The 23,275-nt window shown below is 45.4% G+C and overlaps 1 protein-coding gene and 1 long non-coding RNA gene across 18 annotated transcripts in view; one reads left to right on the forward strand and one right to left on the reverse strand.

Moving 5' to 3' along the window:
* Positions 1–14,849, forward strand: part of TFAP2B (transcription factor AP-2 beta) — a 32,654-nt gene extending 17,805 nt beyond the window's left edge. For 7 of the 16 annotated variants that reach the window (XM_070244724.1, XM_070244723.1, XM_070244722.1 and 4 more), the window contains 4 exons: positions 501–720; positions 2,366–2,484; positions 4,686–4,827; positions 8,000–8,639. In XM_070244724.1, the coding sequence (XP_070100825.1) occupies positions 501–720; positions 2,366–2,484; positions 4,686–4,827; positions 8,000–8,300 (782 nt within the window). In that variant the 3' untranslated portion in view covers positions 8,301–8,639. Of the gene's footprint in view, positions 1–500; positions 721–2,365; positions 2,485–4,685; positions 4,828–7,999; positions 8,640–9,299; positions 9,363–10,581; positions 12,535–13,579; positions 13,636–13,959; positions 14,024–14,096 lie in introns of those variants that run through there. The other 9 variants (XM_070244713.1, XM_070244714.1, XM_070244715.1 and 6 more) reach the window with 4 other exon arrangements.
* Positions 12,465–15,473, reverse strand: LOC138919560 (uncharacterized). Of its 2 annotated transcripts, none has more exons than XR_011429806.1 (2): positions 15,082–15,473; positions 12,465–13,420 (listed from the first exon to the last, which is right to left on the reverse strand). It is a non-coding gene; the product is annotated as an uncharacterized lncRNA (long non-coding RNA). The 2 variants fall into 2 exon arrangements; XR_011429805.1 differs by lacking the exon at positions 15,082–15,473 and adding an exon at positions 14,451–14,588.
* Between the last annotated feature and the right edge of the window lie 7,802 nt (positions 15,474–23,275).

A 23,275-nucleotide genomic window follows, 5' to 3' on the forward strand; every position in this document is an offset into this window, starting at 1 on the left:
GGAGGAAAGGGTTCCCATAAAGACCATTGGTATCACCATTTGATATCATTGATAGTGATAATCACCTTCAGGCTTCAGTACCAAATATCATTATTCTCAGGAGACAGATGAGGAAACTGAGAATCAGAGAGGTTCAGTGAGATGTCTAAGGTCACACAGCAAGCACGTGATGGAATAGGATTTGCCTGGTTTCACAGCACACTCGAAACTCCGGGTCGTGCGTTTTCTTGATTTGTGTAGTGAGCGGGACGGTGGCAAGCGATACTCATATGTCTACACACTTGGGGTAAGTTTCCAGAGGAGCGATGGCTTTTCCATTTGTTTGTACACGGTGCTTTGAACGCACCACAACCCCAGTGGAACAAACACTTCCTCCTGCAGCTTTCCACTTGGCGCCTGTCCTGTGATCTCGGCCCTGCGCACGCACCGATACATTCTATCAGCCGGTCACCAGGCTCGAAGCCCGGTCACCTTTATGGCATATTTTTTTCTCTCTCTAGTTCCGGTTCCTCCCAAATCTGTGACTTCCCTGATGATGAATAAAGATGGCTTCCTGGGAGGCATGTCCGTCAACACCGGCGAAGTGTTTTGCTCAGTCCCGGGCCGTTTGTCTCTGCTCAGTTCCACGTCAAAGTACAAAGTAACTGTGGGGGAAGTTCAGAGACGGCTTTCGCCCCCTGAATGCCTCAACGCGTCTCTCCTCGGCGGCGTCCTCAGAAGGTAAAACCCCGCACACCATTTTTTATGGGGTGAGAGGAGAGGCTCGCACGGACACCAACGCCTAGCCGGACGCGGTTGCCTAGCAACCAGGCTGCCGGAGCGCTGCCCCAGCGCAGCGATGGGGCGATGGGGAAATCCCGGTTCCCCACGTGCTCCAGGCGGCGCAGGCGAACGGCGGGGACCCCCGCGCCCTCGCTGTCCCGCCCGCCCTGCTGCCCTGGGACCCTTCCACTTCCCCTGCCCTGCGCCCGGCGCCCCGCGCCCTCCCACCCACAGGACACTTCGAGGGCATGCTCAAACCTGAGTGAGACCCAGAATCTACACACTTATCTACAGCTGAATTTTCATGGAGCATCTCCCTTCGTACCTGCAGTGTACTCTGATATTTATTTTGTTTTAAAATATAGTTGGCGGCCGACTAAGTTGGTCACGACACACTAATGCCTTGTGCCCCGCAGTTTGAAAATAACTATTTAGACTAATGACCTCCTTCCTTCGGTACTACCAATAACAATGATACTACTTTAGAAATATGAATAGTTATTCCTTGGGACCGTTCATATGCTACCCAGGATTGGAAGAAGACAATCCGAGACTCCTCGTGGAAAATGGGAAGAAGGAAGTGGCTTTTAGCTTAACATACACAGCCTCCTCCCAGGTCCCTGCCACTGCCTGAACCCTTTGGTAGTGTCCTTGATATGAAGGTGACATTGTATGAGATGAACTTTTCCAGTTAGCCTATTTCGGGGTTGAAAATGCCTTTCTTTCCTAAAAGTGGCTGTGTGAACAGTACAGCAAGAGGTCATAGTAACGGGGTTTTTTCTTATATTTTTGCCCAGACCTTAGCACCTACAGGGAGAGCCTTGGGAGGAAGTAAGGGTGTGACCAGGGACTTTTCTCACTTGGAATCCTCTTGCTCTGCTCTACCTTGGGTCAGTTTTCAAGTGAGTCCTTCGAGCCCCAGAGTGCGGAAGTTTCTTTCAGTCACCCCTGGGCACTGAGGGTATATGTGTGTGTGTGTGTGTGTGTATAAAACTTGCAATGAGATTAAGTGAGATAGTATAAAGTGCTTATCACATAACTAAAGTCCCTAAAGTGTTAGTTTTCCTGTTATTATGATTACCGTCATTACTGGTTTCATGTTTCAGTCTCCCTTTCCCCTTTTAACCCAACTCCATTTTATAGTGACTCTTGACCCCTTCCTCGAAAAGCCCACCTATTCCAGCTAGTGCTTTCTCCTTTTGGAACCATCCAGTTCTTTCCCTCTTTTCAGCAAGGTTGTGCTTGCAGCTTCTGCTCACCTAACTGGCTCCATGACAAGAAGAGGGCTTGTGTGTGTGCATGTGCAACTTCTGCCTTCTCTGGACCCACAACCTACACCCTAATTATTCCCATCTGGTATCATTTTTTTTTCTCATGAGATAAAAAAAGAAAACAACTGAGATTTTTTTTTTTTATGCTCTGTATTGCAGAAATTAAGCAAACCTCAGCAAACTATCAGCAAATAACCAAAAGGAAGGGGGGAAAATGTGCTAACCTCAAGTTAAAACCTCTTCAAGCTCCACTGGGCTTTAGATTGCTAAGTCTAAACTTTGTTTCAGGAACACTCTGAGGTTAATCAGAATGTTAATTCTTGCAATTTCAGAGCCAAATCGAAAAATGGGGGGAGATCTTTGCGAGAAAGGCTAGAAAAAATCGGTTTGAATTTACCCGCGGGCAGGCGCAAAGCAGCAAATGTCACGTTACTCACCTCCCTGGTGGAAGGTAAGCAAGACGTGTGGCCATTTCACGAAGTGGCTGAGCTTAACTGTCGGCTGAAGGCTGACATTTTACACGTTTCATGATTAACTGGAAATCATTGCAATTGTTGTGCCCTTATGAGCTGGATGTCAAGCAGCTGCTTGAGAGAAGTTCAAAGGTCGTTTTACTTAGGGGGAGCTGGCAATTGTAGAGAGGCCAAGGGACTTGTGTGAGAGTCCCTTTGCTCTGAAGAGTGCTCAGGTCCAGCCTCCAAGCCAGTTCAGGGGTCACCTCTGCCGCCAGGTGTAGGGCACAGTGTCTGAAACACCCTCCTGCAACAGTCACTCTGTAAGCAGCAATCCATTCTATACCCTTCTCCTTCCCAGATTTTACCTCTGAATCATCAGTAGTGGGAAATGCATTGTGGATTTATGAAACTGTTATTGCGTTGATGACCCCTATTGGTTATTTTAAAACTCCTGTCACACCCAGGGCCCTATCTTCTGCTGATTACCTGGGACTTATTGTTATTGAAATATAGTTTAATAAGGCCAATGATGCCTAGGAGAAAACTGGGGGTGGTGTGAGGAAACATGAAAGGAGTCACATATGACCTTCAACGTAGATTGGTCAATTGTGAATTAAAGGGCCATAATTATAACAAGCAAAATCTAATTTTCTCATCATTTGGGGGCTGGCGATGATATTTATGGTATGTAATAAACAGGATCTTCTACACAATCTAGAATAAGAGGATCTGCGGTTGAATCTGTGGGATGGAGAAGGGAGAGGAAATACGCTTAGGTAGCGGTCCTAATGAAGGAAGTTGTAGAGTTTTCTGTAGAAAACTCTAACGTGTAGGTCTTGGTTTTCTATTCTATTTTTGTGGATGTGATATTATGACACTCCTGTGGGGAGTTGGTTTTTGAAGGAGAGGATCTTAGAATATTTAAGCAGCAACTGGGAAGTCATCACATTTATAGGTATTGCACTTTGCCATCTTTAAGGTAGAGTTCCCTGGCCCAAACTCACCCTTCAGGGACCGCAGTCACCAAATTTCCAGACCACACTTATTAGCGGTTGATTCTCTTCTTGGAGGTTTTGCTTTTTGCCCTTCAGGGAATTGCTAATATCACAATCCCTCATTTGGAAAAGCAGTCAAGGTAATCTCAGCCCAAGACAGGGATTTGGGTGGAGAAGGGAGGAAACTGGAAAATCCACTGAAAGTCCAATATTTGGTTGGCAGTTTCCAGTTTTGTGAATTGTTCTAAGCACCATGCCTGAAGTCTGTTGTTGTTACTATGATGATGATTAAAAGTAAGTCATGCTTAAAATAATGTAGCTATGGGATAAATCAACATATCCCTTTTTTATGTTCAGGATCTTCCCTTGAGCCCTAAGGCTGCGCTTTAAGGGTAATAGTGCTTTGTTCGAAAGGGGCTTCCACATAAGCTGGGAAATCTCTCAGATGTCCAGGTTTTCTGTAGCTGCTGTGTCATCTTTGCGTAGTAGAAAGTCCTTAAGTAGGAGGCTGATGACAGGAACCTCTGAACAGGAGAAACCTGAAACCTAACTAGCAGGAAACTAACAAGAAGAATAAATATTTCAATGCTGGATAGAAATACTAGTTCCATATATGAATATTCATATGTGAGTTCCAAATACATGTTTTACATATACGTTTAATATATGTGGACATAGACACATGGATTTATGTTTGCACATACTAGTTATTAAAAAGAGATTTTTCCTAATACAATTATAGGAAGGTACAAAAGATAACACAAAAGATAGGAAGACTTTTAAATTTTATTTAAAGCAGGTCTAACAGATGCTTTAAAAAGAAGGGGAGAATGTGGCTTGAATATCCAGCCAACTGTCTATGTGCTTGCAAGGTGGCTCCTGACTATATCAACCCACCTTTCCCTTAAGACAAAGCATGAGTGTGGGAGACACAAAGCTATTCAGGTGATGTCTAGCTAGGACTTGGCTGGAAGGATGATCAAGGAGAGGCTGGAAAGAGTGGCAGGAGCAAAGTTTGTTCCATCAACTTTAATTATGGCCTGAGAATCATTTTTACTTTGGACATCTGTCTCAACTTTGCTTTTGCCTCTAAACGCTGGCCTTTTCTGTAAATAATGACAGAGTTGACTAGGGAGCATCATCCTGCTCTGGGATCATTAGGAACTGGGTGCTGAGTATTACCTCTGCTGCTGTCTTTTCAGGAGAAGCTGTTCACTTAGCTCGGGATTTTGGGTACATTTGTGAAACGGAGTTTCCAGCCAAAGCTGTTTCTGAGTATTTGAACCGGCAGCACACGGACCCCAGTGACCTGCACTCCCGAAAGAATATGCTACTGGCCACCAAGTGAGTGTCCCAGACCCTCGGCCATCATCCCTGACTCTTAGCCCGCTGAGCCACCTGGCTGGGGAGGAGGCGGTGGGGGTGGGGAGCAGCTATGCCGACCTGCTCTGTGGGTCAGGGGAGGAGCTCAGCGGTAGAAGCAGCGTATGCAGCTTGTCCTCTGCTGGCTAGGAAGCCCTCCCAGCTCCCGCCGCTGCCACTCCTCTTTCCACCCCTCCCCAGAGTTGATTATGGGCTATGGGTTTGTCTCTGTCTCCTCTGCTCTATTTCCAAGTTTCTGGGGAGGATGTCTTTATTAATCTGAATCCAGAGTTTTTAAAGTTCTCTTCCCCAACCCTGCGGATGTCAGGAAGACCTTTTCGGGTGGGTCCTTGTTCGATTCCTTCCCTGGATCCCTAAGTGCATATTTCTGCCCAGGTTTCACATCTCCCTGTCGTATCCACACGCCCACGTGTGCTCGCTCAGGGTGTCTATATGTCACCCACGTGTACCCATCTTTACCCGCAGCTCTAATTACTCTCTTTCCAACGTTGCTGTTTGGCATCTTCCACAGACGAAAAATTTACTACAACTCCAGAGGGGAAAATAGTAAATCTTTGGCTAAATTTAGGTCCAGAGCTCATTTGAACTTTTACAGTGGGTTTTCTATTTATTTGATTTACTCCTGTCTTTGGCTTCGATGTCATATTGTTGGTGTTTTATGGCCGGCTCAGGCCTGCAGTGGGCGGCGCTGCGCGCGCCCGCACGTTTCTCTCGCAGGCAGGCGCGGCCCAAACAGCGGCGCTCATTTATTTAGCGCTTGAGGACGGGTTTGTTCCGTTGACAGCGTAATTTAAAGAAATATATGGAAGGCTGAAAAATCATTTGCTCAAATTTGTCCAGATGTTTTTGAGACGTGATTGGAATTTGATTGCCCCTTTCCACAGGGTCAAAAAATATTAATGTCCCAGAACTTTAATTGCTTGCAGACCCTGGTTTGGGCTTTGAAGATTTAAAATGTTTGACTCTAAGCATTTGTTCTCCCCAGTTCAGAATTTCCTTTTTGGCACTTTGGTAATGAGTACAAACTTAAGGAAAGACTTTAAGCATCTCTTCCAATGATTAAAACCTGGCACTCACCTCTTTTTAGAAGGTTTCCCTCTGATGTACCAACTAGCAATATAATATATCTTTGTCAGTAAATTGCCCTCCCATCCCTTGCCCTGATGTCTGGCAGCAGAGGAGCTGTTGGTGCTTTATAAAGGAGTAAAGGGGGCCGGCCAGTGGCACGGCGGTTGAGTGCGCACGTTCTGCTTCAGTGGCCTGGGGTTCCTGTTCGGATCCCGGGTGCAGACATGGCACCGCTTGGCACGCCATGCTGTAGTAGGTGTCCTACATATAAAGTGGAGGAAGATGGGCATGGATGTTAGCTCAGGGCCAGTCTTCCCCAGCAAAAAGAGGAGGATTGGCAGCAGTTAGCTCAGGGCTAATCTTCCTCAAAAATAAATAAATAAATAAAAATAAAAAAAATAAAAGGGTAAAGGTACTTTGGAGGAAAAATAAAGCCAAAGCATATAAATTAAATAACAAGATTCCACAAATGACTCAGTCCTTCCCCTAAGGAATGCTTGTAACTTCCCCCCTTGAAGCCTTGTGGCTTCTCTTAGGCCAACACTTATTAACCTGGGGTGAGTATCAGAATCACCTGGGGAGCTTTTTCAAGATATTTATTTGTGGACCTAGCCCCAACTCCCCTGAATTGGACTCCGCAGGGATGGAGTCCTGGATGTGTGCACTTGAACCCCACAGGTGATTTTGAGGTACTTCAGGCTTAAAGAGCTGCCCTTTTTAGGTCAGAAGTGTTACCTGTTTCTTCCCAACTGTGAAGAGATATGTGTACATTTCGAATGGAGAAACTAGTAGAGAGATGGTAGAGAGAGGATGTCTGTCAATGTGCTGTACCCACCAGTCTTAAAACGAAAACCCTCTGAGCTGCTGCGGGTGAGGGGGGAGGAGGTAGGAGGTATTCTCCGTCTAATTTAGCCACTACTCCTCCTGGTAGGAATCCCCTGGGTCCCTCATATTGGCCTCCAGGTACCTGCCCTGTTTACTTGTTGGCCAGGCCAGGTGTCACCAAGTGTCAGGCCATCCCAGGGGGGCCCAGGACTGGAGTTCTGTAGTTTTTTCCTCACAGCCTGGGTGGAGGCAGGTTGGCAGGAGAAGTCTGCCAGTCTGTGAAGGGTTGTGGCTTTGGGCGGTCATGCTTCTGGCCACCAGCAGAAGCAAGCCATTGGACCTTCCGGGTGAAAACCCTCCTGTCCACCTCCTATATTAACAATTTTTCAAAAACCTCAATCCATATATAGGCACGCAGGATTTCTAAGGCTGGGAGATTCCTCTAAATCGTAGGTGCCTTGAGGAAACAAAAACCTTCAACAAATAAAAAATCTATCCTCCCCAGTGTCTTAACCATCTACCTTTAGGTTTTATTTAAACAATGTGGGAATCCTTTTATATTGACAACAGTCCTGTTGTACAAAGATTTTCGGTAGCCTGCACTTAAAAGAAAGAAAGAAAAAAGGGGGCGAATACCTCCCTCCCCAAATACTGCAGGTAAACAGATTTTTGCTTTGAATGGAATCAGCATTCTCTCCTGGAATAAACAGTGGCTTGCCCTGGGCCATGGAAGGCTCTGGCAATCTGCTTCTGTGCCAGGGACAGGCTTGTGGCCCAAGGGCCTAACTCTTTCAGGGCTTTTCGAGCCTGATCACCAAGAGGTTGGAGAGGCTGGGGAGAGGCGGGGGAAGGGGCTTAGAAAAGAACTGCCAGGTAAGAGCTCAAAATTACTGAATATTCAAAATCAAACACTAAAGCCAAGCGGATTTCCCTGAGCAGGTTTCTGTGGTCCTGGAATGAAGTGGGGAAGACTGGAAGCCGGAGGGGTGGGGGGCGGGGAAGGCAAGGCTTTGGGATGGAAGTGGTACAGAACCTCCCCACCCCGGCTTTTCTTCCAGTCCCAGCTGCTCCAGAAGGGAGAGCGCTGGCAAAGGAAACAGAGCGGAATCGCCCACATTAGCCTCGCTCTTCGGCTCTCCGGTGACCGGGCGCCTCTGGGCTTGTGTGAGCGTCTCCTATCTAATGCCAATGACAACGGGCACTGAGGGTGATTTTTTGTTCTTTTCCCGACCCTTTGCAGGCAACTTTGTAAAGAATTTACGGATCTGCTGGCGCAGGACCGGACGCCAATCGGGAACAGCCGGCCCAGCCCCATCCTGGAGCCGGGGATCCAGAGCTGCCTCACGCACTTCAGCCTCATCACGCACGGCTTCGGCGCCCCGGCCATTTGCGCCGCGCTCACGGCCCTGCAGAACTATCTCACCGAGGCGCTCAAAGGCATGGACAAGATGTTCTTGAACAACACCACCACTAACAGGCACACGTCTGGGGAAGGCCCAGGTAGTAAAACTGGCGACAAGGAGGAGAAACACAGGAAATGAAAAAATTTTTTAAAAAAGGAAAAATGTTTTAAATACAAAAGGAAAACAGAAAAAAATTTAATTTTAGCTTTAAAATATTGGATTGGCTTTGGAAGAATTATATTAGGTAGAATACACATACAATCAAAAAAATTTTAAAAAAGCTAAATAACTTAAAAACTGAGGCGTACAACGGAGCAACAGTATCGGTTCTCAGTGTCTATTTCAAGATACACTTGGAGACAACCGTCCGGATTTTCCACTTCGGTTCTTTCGAGCTTAGTAATACTGATAATAAAAGAAAACCATGATTTTTTTTTCCCCCTTTGGAAAATAAACATAAGACTAAACATGAGAAAACGCTAACTTATTGGAAGAAAATCGGAGAAACATTGTTGGTGTCAGTGCTTTGAGAGCTGGTTGACTGAGACGCACGAACTTTTTAATTTTTAATATTTTTTTAGGAAACTTTCGCAGTCCCCGCCTTTCCACCTCACCTGACCCCTCCCCCAGCCACCCTTTTCTACATTGCCCTCCCTTCCTCAAGCTGTCATGGGAATCTTCTGGGATGCAAATGAGTGTGGTTGGCCCCTGTGCCTGGTGTTTCAGTCCCCTTGGTGCCCCCGCCCCCACCCCGCCCTGCGTTCGTAACTTACCGGTGCCCAGCTCCCGGGCCGTTTGCATAATTAGGGAGGGCGAGGGCGGGCCGGGCGGGAGGCCCGCGGAGAGGCAGGCGGTAGCTGCAACTTGGGGTGCCAGCCGGCCTAGCAGAGGCTCCCTCGGCTGAGGAAAATCCGGACCAATAAGTCGATTCAGACTCATCATCAATTCCTTTCAGAGATGTTGCTAGTTCCCAGCCTTGCCAGCATCTGCATATCAGAGAATCTTGCATTTGTTACAATATGTGTCATCTACCAATTTTAAGAACAATAGTAAAAAAAAACCAATATGAATACGTTGATTAGTATGTAATTCCTTCGGAGGGGTATGTACCATTTCATTCTCTTCTGTTTTCCAAAGCTTTGCCCGCATGGTTTATGAGCTTCTTCAAAGAGGACTTGGGCTTCCTACACAATCTATAAGGTACAGAGAAAAAAAAAATCCGATCCCTTTTTAATCAAAGCCTATGTGTCAGAATTCTGCAGGTGCACTTCTTTAAAGAAGCTCAAAGAGAATAATTTAGAAAGCGGCCAATAAGAGATTGAAGCAGCTTTGAGTCTAGTTGCTAACAGATACCTCAACACGGAATTCTGGGGAGGCAGGGAGCTGCAAAATGAATTTTAGGGGAAAAGGGTAAGGGTTGTTGGAGCTCAATATTTTAACAATATTGCCCTACCTTTAAAATTGATTCCATTTCCTTGGGCTCTTTGGCGATCGCTGTTAAAGCGGGGAAAGAAGCAGCTTTGCGAGTGGTCCTGGGGAAGAGGGTAGTGCAAGCTCCCGTCTTTCAGCAGCAATTGTTTTCTTACAAGATGCTTTATGAATGAGGTTTTTTTTTTTTTTCCCTCCCAGACGTGCACTTGTTTTGGCAGATAATGGTAAAATGATGCAAAGTGAAAGGATCTATTTCAGCTTTGAATTTTACTGTCTGGATACACTGGGACTATTCCCAATGGATACAGTTTCATGCATTTAATCTCTCACTTCTGGCAGCTCATCTCCTTTCTGGGGCTTCATCAGGGCATTATCATGAAATAAGATCTGGAACCCGTTGTCCCTGTCCTCCCAAAAGCTGCGAGAAATCCCCTGGGGTGGGGTGGGTGAGACAGGTCTCTAAATTTAGCGTCGACACACCCACCTCTTTTTACAAAGTAGACATCAGGACCTTTGCAACATCCCCTCAAGACAAAGATCCAGGTGTCTGTTCTGCAAGATTTACGGTTAGGACCCACTAGCACTCTCAGTTCTGCTGCCTGGGATGGGCCTTGGCCTTGGGAGGAGGTTGGAGGGTTGGGGTTTAGGAACCTGTTGAGAGCTTTGTGCTGACCTTTTTATGGGAGAGGGAGTTAGGGAGCTGGTTTCAGCTCACCAGGAGGGTCTACGCAACTGTTAATGTCACACGCCAGCCCCTCTACCACCAGCTCCTTTGGGCGTCTCTCGGCGTGCAGGGCTTGGCCCTAGACGAGTTGAATGCGTGCAAAAGTCAGGAAGTAGACCTTACAGAGAGTGTAGACACGCCATCTCTCCGCAGCTCAGAAGCCTGAGCCTTTGTCCGGGCGCCCGGCCGCTTGCCTTAGATGTATTCTGATTGCAAAAGGCCAGGAGAAACCACACTGAAAACCATCGTCTCCTTTCCTTGCAGGGCAACGCGCCCCACGCGTGTGACGTGCGAGAGACGCGATGGACGCGCCTTGCTCTTACTGTGCAGGTCCTGAGAACCTGTGGGCCACTCGCGCCCAGTCGTGTTGAGGACATAGAATCAGCCGCTGGAGGGGCCGCGGGCCGCCCGGGCCCTTCCCGCTCTCGGTCTCACCCTAAGGGCTAAGGCGACCGAGAAAGCCCCACTCTCCCGTAGGTAATGGGGCGGCGCCCCGCGGGCTGCAGGCGGGGAGGGGTTTCAGTGGCGCCGAGGCCCTTTGCTAGCAGCAGCCACCGCGGGCGTCTGCTCCCAGAGGGCGAGTGGCCTAGAAATGTCCAAGGAATCGGAAGCTTCCCCTGCCTGTGCCAGGACGAAAACTCTCTCCGCCCTCACGCTCCTAGAGGCGGGGGATGGGATACGAATTGTCTTGCTTGGCTCCGCAGCCTCCCTTCGCCCGCGCCCGCGCCCGCGCCTTCCTCCCGCGCCCCAGCCAAGCAGAGCCCCCTGCGCGCCTCCCGGCCCCCGCGCGGGGCGATCCCACTGCCCCCTCGCCCGCCCTCCCTTCTCCTTTCATGTACCACCCCGCCCCTTGCTTTCGTTAGCCAGGCCCGCTACGTTTATCTGATAATTGAGTTATTAAAAGATTTGGTTTCCTTGGGCCCATAAATCAATAAACAGTAGGATTAACGCAAGAGTTTGCCTTTTAAGTCAAAGGAAACGTTTAAAGCAAGCCCTTTTGAGCGTTGTTTTCAAACCAAACAGGTGAGTTGCAGCTCTCTCCCCAGGCCTGCACTCTACACATTTTATCCATGCCGAGAGCCCTCTCCTAAATGCTCTGTCCCACACCGAAATAGCTAAAGATAGAGAGGAGGAGTCCGGATGTGGCTGCGCTGCCCTCACGCTTTCCACGTTGCACGTCCTTTTGGAGCCTCTAAAGGTCTCCTGACCATTTTCCGCCCAACCCCGCCTCCTCCGACATGTATTGTGGGTCTCAGGGGAGAAAAAAAAAAAAAAAAAAAAAAAGGCTGTTCTGGGTGAGGATTCCATCTACGAAGTGATCTTTAACTTCTCCCCAAAACTGGGAAGGTAACTTCCTCTCCCTACCCCAGGCATCTTGCGTTGTCTTTGCTTCTCTCTGACTCCACATCCTTAGCTTTCTCTATCCCCACATAAAGAACGGAAGAGGCTTTCAAAGACCTGGCTGTTTTATTTTCTTTGGCCAAGGAAACCACTTTCTCTCAATTATTTCATATCCTATGAAAACTTTGGTCGAATGGAAAACCCGAAACCCCGAACTTATCTACACACTGTTCCTCCGGTACAAAGCCTTACTTAAAAGGGCAACTCATTCCTACTTAGAGTGTTTATAGAGAATTTGTCATCACATCTGATATCCTGTATGCGTAATACATTATGTGGAAAGGAAATAATAACCTTAAACCATCTGATGTTGCCTCAAGAGCCCACAGTGTTTCCCCTCCTGTGCCAATGTATGTTAAATTATCGGCGTTAAAAAAAGAAATATCAAAATTCATTTTGTTTTCTTTTAAAAAGTGGAATGAACACTATTCTTTAAATGCCAAAATCGACTTCTCTGTTGAGTTGGTCTCTAATTCACTAACATTGTTTTTTGCCACACAATCGAGAAATATCAATCTATTGACTCTTCACGAGAAGAGTTCTGGAGGGTATCCATGTTAAGTTTGTATATATTTATTTATGCTTAATTTAATGGGAATGTGTAAATATGGCGAGCAAGTAGTTTGGGATTATTTATCTGTGAATCTAAACCTCTGTGAATGGGTGGTAAAAAAAAAAAAAACCCGCTTGACCCTAGGTAGAATCTTATCTGAATTTTTCTGTTCTTTATAGACAAGCTGTTATGGTAATAGGTAGAAATTGGTTTATTGTCCAGTGTTGATCTGATTTACATAAATAAAAAGATTGTTGTGTTTTTGTTGTGTTTTCATCTTCAGTTTCTTGAATATGATTATTAACTCTACAGACAGAAAAAAAGTATAGCCAAGAAGTTTTTCCTTTTGTCCCCTCTTACCGAAATGCAGGCAATGTTTTCATTACAGCATAAATAACAGCACAAATACAATAACTTTTGCTTCTCAGAAAAATGGACACTTTGGTTTTCACTAGGAGGCATTTTTAATTTTTTAAATTCCAAACTGACATTCTTCTCTATTTCTAACCAGATTTGCAATAAAAGTTCATGCTAACTGCATCTCTTGGTTTATTTTGCCTTTAAAAAAAATGAGGCATCAAATTGACTTCCCAGGTAACTCTGTGTTCCAATAAGTAAAGGAGTCTGGGTCCAAGTCAAAGATAAAGCTCCCCTCCCACTGCTAGTGGGCTAGCGTTCTGGCATGGTGTTCCCTGAAGGACATGGTGCAGGGGAGATGCCCACAGGGCAAGGTATGGGCTCCTGCACCCCACACCTTCAAGTCGGAGGAATTAGGTGGCTCATTTCAGGATTGAACGCAACCCTGACCTTACCAGCAAAGCTAGGTGACCCATAACCAAATGAGGAAAAGTTCCCTTGACCCACAGAAGGAAAGAGGCATAGCGGTCTGAGGAGGTAGCTTCTTACCTCAGGCTCAGAGGTTGCCTAGAGAAGGCAGAGCTTTTCTCATTTGGGTTAATGGGCTGCAGTGATCAAACATCTTCTCAATCTGTATTTCATCCCTAGGCTTGAGTGTCTTCCCTGAGACCAGGAAAGTAAAGTCATCCAAGATGTCACACAGTGTGGATGAGTCATTATTTCTCTTTAGACATCAAGGTCTTTATCTGTGAAATGTGGGTCTTCTAAGGTCCTTCCCAACATCGCCATTGCCTAGTTTAAATATAAAAAGCAGAAACAGCAATATTTATATACATTTAAGGATGATGGGCAAGTTAAATCTTGATAACCCCAGATTATGAGAGTACTTAGCATATAGTTGGTGCTCAGTTAGTAACAATATACCTCCCATATCAATTTTCTGTTTTTCAGGTGAAGTTGGACTTCCCCATAGGGAAACACAGAAGGGACAATGGAATCTGCTTTATGTGAGATTTTCCACTTCTTGGCTTCTTTATTAATTATAAAAGGGGGGAGGGTATCATGACTAGAACTATAAATGACCGAATCAAAGAAAAGCCTCCCCCGTTCCCCTCAAAAAGGAAAGGGAAGTAGAAGGAAGGAAGGAAAATCAAGGGAAGTGTGATTAACAGGGCATGCAATCCATTTATCTAGAAAGAAAACAGGTATATGCCTTATCTCTGGCTCAACTGTATTATGTTGAGCTTCATTTGCTTTTCGGAGGGTGAGGGGTTGGTTACCCCTGGGATTGTACAAAGGGGGTGGTGAGTAACTTCCATTTCCTATGGCAGATTTTCCTACAGAAAGGTTAGCTCCAGCTCTGGAGAAACAGACACGCCATCTATTATCTCATAGGTAAATTCTGACCACTTGCCCCCTTCCCACCACCGTTAACAGGGAGAGGATCTGAGACAATCTACTTTACTAGGTAAAACCCAAGGTCCTGATGGGCCCCAATGTGGGAAAAGAACTGGAAGAAAGACCTGGAAGGAGGAACTGGAAAGGAAGGAAAGAGGCAGGAAGCCTGAAGACAGCCTTGCGTAAGAAAATGGCCTTTGGCAGCTTGTCACAGCTCCTCAGCCCCTTTGTTACTGTCTTACCAGGCTGCAGAGGGAGTAAGGAAAGAACCGCAGCTGGAACCGCTAGGCCGTGGACCCCGACCACAGGCCCAGCGCAGGAACCCTAAGTGATCTTAGAGGAGGTGTCGCAACCACCTCTGCCTGCCAGGGGGCAGCCAGCCTGGGTGAGCGGCTTACAGTGCCCGAGAAGACCCCCTGCTCACCCGTATTAGCCGTTTAAGGGCCCTGATCAAAAATAATGCTAGGAGGAAGATCCGATTATTCTTTTATGAAGCTTCAGTCTTTTTCTTCATTTGCAAATAACAGCCCCCGTGGGATCCTCCGTCCCCGTCCCAGGAACCCTGGGGAGCCAGAGCAGAGAGCCATCAGAGAGATGCTGGCCCTACTAGACCTGTCCCTTCTCGAGGGCGCTCACGATTTCCCGACCTAAGCTGCCTTCCATGCTTGGACTTGGAGGGCGGTTGTCTGTCATGTTGAAGCCTCAGAAATTAAACGTGCAGCTCACAAGTCCATTAATTTTAGCTTCCCATTAATCTATTTATAAGTGAGCCAGCGCTGGCTCTATAAATACAGTCCTATAAAATTGAACTCCTTCCCATAAATTTTCCAAGTTGTTTATTTACATGTATTCCCTCGCCCTCTAACGAGCCTCCTTTAAACTGGGGGAAGACCCGGGCACACCGACCCTCGACGGGGTGTGCTCAAACCCTCCCCAGCTTCCTGCTGGAGTCCTGGCATCCTGGGGGAGGAAGGAATCACGCGGGGGGCAGAAAACGGAGGGCGAAAGCATTTTTCCTTCTTGACTTTGTTTCCTTGTTTTTATCCCAAACTCACACTTTCCATATTTCCCATCACAAGCTCCATGTTGATTTATATCGTCATAAACAGCATTCTTGCGACTATAGCTTCTCTCATAGCTTGGGGTAAGCTCCTTTTTCACTTCCCTGGCAGCCACTACTTTGAAATCAGGCCCCATAAATAACCACATCGCTCCCTTAGGAAGAGGTCCGTCAAACGTCTCCCCGGGTCCACTTTCTCGGCGTGGCTCCCTCCCCGCCGCCGCCGCCCCTCCCAGGTCACAGGTTGGTGCGCTCCCGGCGCTTTGCGCCCCTCTTTCCAGGATGCACCAGCGGACAGCAACGTGAAGACCGCGCACGAACGCGGAGACACTCACAGCCCGGGGACAGCCAGCGTGCGCACGTACCACGCGTGCGCCGCCCCCGCCTGCGCCGAGCGCACGCACAGAGCGCCGCTGCCCTCGTCTAGGCACGCTCTCTGGGTTGCGGCGCAGGGTGTCACCAAGCGCGCACGCGCGGACGCCCACGCAAGCGCACGCACGCGCCACGGCCCCCCGGGGCGTAACTCCAGCCCCCGCGACGGCCCAGGGCGCGGCCCGCCTAGGAGGGTTCCTGCGGCGCGCGGTCAGTATGGAGGCGCTGAGTTCGCAAACGTGCGCAGCGTGGGCAACCTTGTTTTTTTCCTGAAAGCTATTTATGCTCATATTAAGAGCACTTTTATCACACAAGTTCAACACGTCCTGCGCTGCTCACAAGCGAGCAAGGTCAGGCGGCGATTTTTTTGCCCACTTGTTCGAAACGTATTGGTTCCTGCCCCTCCTGTTTCTTTTCGCCTTTTCTCTTCTCTCCGAACGAACGGGCTGCAGCCTTTTGGAGATGACTCAGGCGAGAGGCAGCCAGACCCAAATAGGGGTCACACCTGCTGCCGGGAGAGGCCCCTGCATAAAAATGCTTTTTAAAAATTTTAAAAAGAAGCATAATAGCCAATGGACTTAGCAAAGCGTGACTTGCCCAGGCCGCACGGAGGGCAGCTCTGGCAGTCATCTGTGACTCGACCACCAGTTAACGTCCTGGACGTGCCGGTTCGCGGAGATATTAGCGAACGTTTCAAGGATGTGGCTGTCAGACGTCATTAGCCGACGCACTTAACTGGAAGGAGGGCACGGACAGGGCAAATACGCGTAGAATATTTTGGGGAGGTCAGAGTCTGCCCTCTGACACAGCCACATGTCCCTACCTGTGCAGACATTTATCAAATGGCTGGAGAAAAGAAGCTGGTACATGAGCGGCAGGGTACAGAGCGGGGGGAAGGGGAGGGTCTCTGGGACTGGGCATGCAAGTTTTCTCGGGTTGGGAATACGGACCCAAATCAGACCGGTATAGAGGTTGGAGGATCGAGTCAACCCAGTGAGTTCCAGCGCTGACCGCGTGAACCATCGGGTGCTGAGCGCTAGAACCAGCGTCTAGATGCACAGTTAGAAGCGGGGCAGCTCGGAAACACCTGATAACCGGAAAGGCAGGTGGCAGTTCGAGTGGCCAGAGTGAGTACAGCCGTGGTCCGAGTTTCCAAAGAAACAGGATTTTAGGTGGTTTCTACACGGCAGTGGATTTTACTCCTAAACTGTCGACCGTTCTAGGTTTGGAAAGGGGCGGGGGGCGGGGCGGTGTACAAAATGGCTGGGAAAATCCCAATCAATCCAAAGAAAAGTATAAAACCACACAAAACCTTAGTGCTCCATTAGCCTGCTCTCACCAAAACCACACTAAACCAAATGTGCCAGCGCTAACTTCAGGATCAAGATATTAATCTTGGACCAGGATGACTTTTGTGTATATGTTGTCCTCCTTGATAAATGATCCTACCAGAAACTAGATGAGAGAACTTTTGGGGGGGGATTGTAGTGAGGGTTATTTACCCACACACACAGACACACAGTATCACAGCATGGGAACTCCTCAATTCCTAAACAAAAAACAACCACAACAAAGCAACATTTCCAATGTGATTTTTTTTTTTTTTTTTGCCGTGAGAGTCCCCTGTGTTAAGGAACCAAAGGAAGACTTTTTTTCGTTTCTTAGGATTTAGGGCTCTTGCTTTCAAGACAGAATTCTTTTGGCCAGAGATTCTTAGAGATAGGAAACTTCCAACATTTAAGGCAAAAGCACAGTTTACTCTTTTTATGGGTTGTTTCACACACTTTCCTTTCTGCTGGTTTTAGGAAGGTGGGGTGGTTCACAGGCTTGAGCCCTACCGACAAAATGGGCCCACTGAGTGATTCAATCACTTTTATGTTCAATCTAAATATTCTTTTCTTCTTCAAAGATAAGGGCCATTCAAGACAATGGGACCAAATAATCCAAAGAAGGATAAAGCTGATCCGGGTCCCTGTGACCTTTTACCCTTCCTTTAATTCTCAATAGTGAACATCTGTGTTCGGTGGCCAATGTCTGAAAGTAATAAAGACAATTAGAGCTTTTTATTTTTTCTTTGGGAAGAGGGGTTTGGGTGCCAGTGTGGAGAGGTAAAAACTTTGTCTATGACACTGCTTTGCAGGATGAAACTAGGGGAATGACGCCCACTAGGCCTTGCTGCATTGTAGGCCCTGAGGAATTGAGTGTAGTTATCATGTACACTGAAGATATACGTAATTCATATTGCTCCTTTCTTTACTAGTCTGCGGGCATTTTTTTTTTTTTTTTTTACAATCCTATCATTTGTCATCTCTATACCAGGAAAAGAAAATCATGTCCATCTCTCTCTAGCCTTGTTCTGAGTTTACTTCTGGCTGCGAGGACTGTTAAATTAGGTTCCTCAGTTAGGTTCCTGAATTCTCACTCTCCCACCACTTTTGTGAAGGCTCTTCTGTCTTCCACCTAAGAACCAGCTAACACCAAACCAACCCCAAACAACTTGACAAAATACACCCACCACATGTCAATCAATCTATTGAAAAGTATTTCAGCTTTCAGTGTGCACATCTGCGAAACCCACCAATCTTGAGACCATTTGAAAGGGTCAAAATTCTGAAATAATAAGATATTCCAGAAATAACCAGTTGGAGAAATTTATCTCCAAAACAAATGTCAGGAGTGAAAGAACACGTTTTCTTAGTACAGGTTTTCCTCATGGCACTCTATTTTGGATTTTTGATGATCCGTACTTGTTTCTCATAAAGGACATATATCTGATCTTCAATGAGCAAACCTATTACATATGTATGCATGAAACTACATAACAATTTAAAACTTGGTTGAAAAGTGACTATATATGTATTTATACAGATATATCAGTATATATCTGTCTGTCTCCTGGACTCTCAGTTGTAGTGAAACTTTTTTCCTAATGGAGGTCATTTGGAAAAGCCATCCTATTTTTAATGTTCTAAAATTTATGGAAGGGGATGTGTCTGAGAACCAGAGCATGAAACCTTAAAGTGAGGGTAGAGTTTTCCTGTCAACTGGACACTGGATGGCTTCCCTGCATGTCATCACTCTAATGTGTACACAGAAACATGAGTTTGCAGTTGAATGGTTGTACGTTTAATCACAAATGTGCACAGGCACACTCAGAAGACTGTTTTCATTCATTTCTCCTTGATGTTAAACATGTGTTGGGAATTTTGGAACTCTGACTTCTCCAGATCATATTTGTGACTTTGTTCTTACACATGCAGTTTAGAAACCTACAAGGTGATAACTAGGTTATTCTTCCTCTCTCTTTTTTGACTGTTAATAACTCTGTCCTTCTTCCTTTCCTCTCCCCCACTGGCTCCCCCCTCCCAGCATTCTGTCAAGCAATAGGCTGTAAAATAGTTATCCAGACCAGCAGCCAGGCAAGTGCCGTTTGAGAGTAATTTCTGCCCCAAGCATTTAGCCCAGGGCAAAGCAAGCGTGCTCTCTAACTGATCAACCTGGATATTTCATTATTCATTAATTTACTGTTTAACCAAATCCCACTCATTATCAGAGGCAACGCTTGGCAGAGCCCAGCGAACAGTAGCAGTTGGTGTCAGGCGTGGAGAATTGGCCCATTTGATCCTGGGCTGTTTTATTATTCAACACCACTGACTGAGAAAAAGGTCCATGAATAATAAAGAGCCAAAGCGTGTTTGAACTGAGAAGCATGACACAGCCTTACAAAACAGCAGTTAGAAAATTAAAGGCAAGGTGGCCCAGACTTTGCATTTTTTATCCTGGCTGTGGGCACAGACATTTATATCCCTACATTGTTTTCAGTGATTTTTTTTAAGTCCTTAAGAAAGAGGCAGTTGTTTCAGTCAGTCTCACCCTTTCAAAACAGACCATTGAAGAACTCAGGAGCAAACTTACACAGCAAGAAACAAACATGCCTCCAGATGGGAACTTGAAAACATAATTTCTAACCTTATAGTCAGTTAGGTCCTTTGTGGCCCTTCTCAGCTATGGGGAAGATTTGGGTGGTTTCAATTCTCCTTTGGACCTGCCATCATTCATACCCTGGGTTGGTTTAATAATATAATTCATGATGCTGACCAAATGCATGTTAAGTTCCTTTTCTCTCCAAGTGGTTCCTTGAGAAGTCTTTGGGTCCACAAGCACCTGGCCACAAAATACACATAGCAATGGTTTTCGAGTTCCTGTAGGTAATATTGAAACTCATTAATATGAGAGAAGGACCTATGAAATACATAGGGATGAAAGGAGAAGTTTATGCTCCCCCAAAAGAACCTTTTTTGAGTTTATGCAGGCAATAGTGTGTGTGACTATTGCCTGCATAATAGTGGGCTTGTTGGCTCCATTGGTGGTGGGCCTGAAAGTAGGACTGTCTTTAGTACCTGTCCTGTCATTCTATTCATATATCATTTTTTTTTTTTTAAAGATTTTATTTTTTTCCTTTTTCTCCCCAAAGCCCCCCGGTACATAGTTGTATATTCTTTGTTGTGGGTCCTTCTAGTTGTGGCATGTGGGACGCTGCCTCAGCGTGGTTTGATGAGCGGTGCCATGTCCGTGCCCAGGACTCGAACCAACGAAACACTGGGCCGCCTGTAGCAGAGCGCGCGAACCCAACCACTCGGCCACGGGGCCAGCCCCTCATATATCATTTTTATTCATTGATTTATAGTCTTGAATAAGTATGGTGAGACCTAAAACAGTAATGATAACAGTACCTTGTGTATGTTACCTTCTACTGCCTAGCGCTTCATTTTATCCACACACAGCCTGATGCAGATAAATAGAGCACACGAACTATGGCTCTTTCATTTAGTTGAGCAATAGCCGTGTAGGAAAAAGTTTCCAGTAACCAATAAAATCCACATGGACTGCCTATACTTATCAAAAGTAATATATATATAATCTTTCAGGATTCTTCAAAACTTGGTCAGAGTAGAGCTGCCTTGGTGACCGTAAAAGGCCCTATCCGAAGGTGGTGTGGTGAGATCAACTTCAAATGATTTTTAAGGTTGGAATCAGTAAAGAGAATTTGAAAGCACAGGGGGACACTTGGCTTTTTCTTACCATAGGATATTCTCTTGCCTGCCTTGGGTGCATTTGGGAAGTGTTAATATGTTGAATTTAAAGTAGGACAGAATGGCAGCACAAAAAAGTTTCTTTTAACATCATTAACCTAGACACTTCATTTCACAGAAGCTTAGAGAATGGCTCGTCCAACCTTGTGCATGTAACTCATGGTGGAACTGCAATTAGAAGTTTAGTCCAAAGTGCTCTTTCCTCTATAGAAGATCTTAGGATTTTGGTTTTTATTCTAGATATTAGTGTTGAATTTTTTCTACATATCTTTCAACAGTTTTGAAGAAGAGGCCTTAAAAGGATTCTGATCCCACAGGACAGTATTTTTAAAAATAGATCCCTCACAATGGATACTCTTTTGGCATCACAGTTTTTGGCATTAATTATAAGGAGAGAGTGAAAATTCTTCTTCCAATTTATCTGGGATTGGAAGATCAGGATAATAAGATAAAGAACTCTTGTTTTTCTTCCTAATATGGTGGACTAGGTTGTTCAGTTATTATAAATAAAAGTGTCTGAGTTAACTAAGTGTGAACATGATTGAAACGTATGACAGATAAAGGTGATGCCTTGACTTCTCCGCTCACAGATCATGCCAGCCCTCATTAAATCATGAAACCACACACCCTTGAGTATGATCACATGTGCAGAAGCCCTAAAGTGAAGAAAACTAGACAATCTTAGGCAATTCATCTTCTGGAACATCATGAGCTACCTGTTCTTCCTTTTCTTCCATCCTTGCTCCAGATTGAGGTACTGAATCTTACTCTCCAGTGAGGTGTGATGTAGGACTCTTAGGACTCTCTGATGCTCCTCTGAGTCCTTGGGATTTAGAACTTCAAAGGGTCTGAAAGAGCAGTGTGTGGGAGGAGTTGGTCTTCACAGTGCCTAGAGAAGAGACACTTGTTTGGAAATTTGGAAGGGGAAGAAAACTTAGCATTTTTCTAGGCTTGATGTGTCATAGGGACAAACAGGCACAGTATAAATATCACCTCATTTAAGAAAAATTTCTTTAACTCTTTTACCTCTTGTTATAATTACTCTTTTTAACTTCTCTTCTCATGGTTGTCCACCCTGGCTGCATGTTAAAATTACCTACAGTTAAAAAAAAAATACTGTTGTCCAAGCCCAATCCCCTGATTTATTTGGTCTGAGACACTGATATTGCTTCAAAACATCCCCAGGTGTTTCTGATGTACAGCTGGGCTAACAAATCAATGCTTTATGTTCTCAGAGCACTTTCTTGATAACATGGCACTCCCCCCCGTCCTATTATAAAAGTCTCTCTCTGTCCACCTCCTTTTATAAATTTTAAATGTATAGACGATGTCTTAATCAACTTACATAAAACGTGGCATATAGTAGTTGCTCATTCCTTCAACACATGCTTCCTGAGCAGAACTAAGTTGTAGAATCTGGGGATACATCAGTAACAAGACAGACCTGGTCTTTTACCTTGTGAAATGCACAGTCTTTTGTCCTGAAGGCAAGTATGTTGATCCTCCAGTTTTGGATCTATCTAGGGTTAGCTGATAGCTGGCCAAGAGGCATCTTAGTAAAACACATAGTCATCAAGTGCCTCCTAAATGCTAGCCATTGTGCTTGGTCCTGGCTACCTTAGGGCGGATGAACCGGATACAAGGGCTCTTGCTTTGGGTGTACTGTTTTATCTGCCCTTTGAATTGGCCCATCCTGTGTTTCTTAAACCCTGTACGTTTGTGAGATTTTCATTTAAACATGAATGTCGGATTTTTAATATCTAAGAGATTTCTTCAATTGCTAAAATACCTTATGGTTTCAATCCCTAACACTGCACTCTAGATGGTAAAGAGAATGAGTAGGTGTTTATAGATTGCTTCAATTTCCTTTACTCTCGTTTCATCCCAAGCTAGGACGTAGTATATTTTCCAGGTAATAATGAATTTGAAATTTATATGTAGATATTTTAGTATAGTATGCCTCATCAACGTTTCCTTCTAAATCAAAGATAAGTATCCATTATATAGATAAGATAATTAAAACATATTTGCATTTCACTTTATGAAGTACTTTCATTAAGTAACATTATTTAATGATCCTTGCAATAAGTTTGAGATGTAAGGTGGGTACTAAGGCACCTCTCTTGATTTTACAGGTGAGGAAACCTGGGCTCAGGTTGGGACCCAAGCTCATCTAGCAGCAGAGGGGCAGAGCAGATAAGTTCTACGCTCCTTCTGTCATTCCATACTGCCATACTTAATGTAAGTATGTAGCCATACATACCACAGCAATGGGCAAATAGTGTTTTGTTACAGTATTTGAAATGCAAAAACAAGGAGGCTAGCATGTTAATGTATCATAGTTGATAGTTTACATCAACTGGACAAAGATGTGCATACATGTGTGAGAAGTTTGAACTATAGAATGTTTTAAAAGGATGTAGCTGTACCTCTTTCAAGTGTATAAAAGATGTGGACCTGCAATAATTAAGATTCCTTTTAGAAGTCCTTAGAGGCCTGCTTTGATTAATACATAAGATTGCTTTGTAATTATACTCTCAATTATTTGTATGTAAATGGGTGCTCCTCAAGTGCTTGAGGACACTAAAAACAGTGTATTCTCTTAAACAGTTTATATACTTCCCCTGTAATCTTTATTTACACCAGCAATTTGTTCGGCAAGTCTTTTCTCCATTGATATGGTAAAGGCAAACTTCTGCTCAGCCAGACCTTTTGTTAGATCAG

This window comes from Equus caballus, chromosome 20, assembly GCF_041296265.1.
Source record: "Equus caballus isolate H_3958 breed thoroughbred chromosome 20, TB-T2T, whole genome shotgun sequence".
NCBI lineage: Eukaryota > Metazoa > Chordata > Mammalia > Perissodactyla > Equidae > Equus > Equus caballus.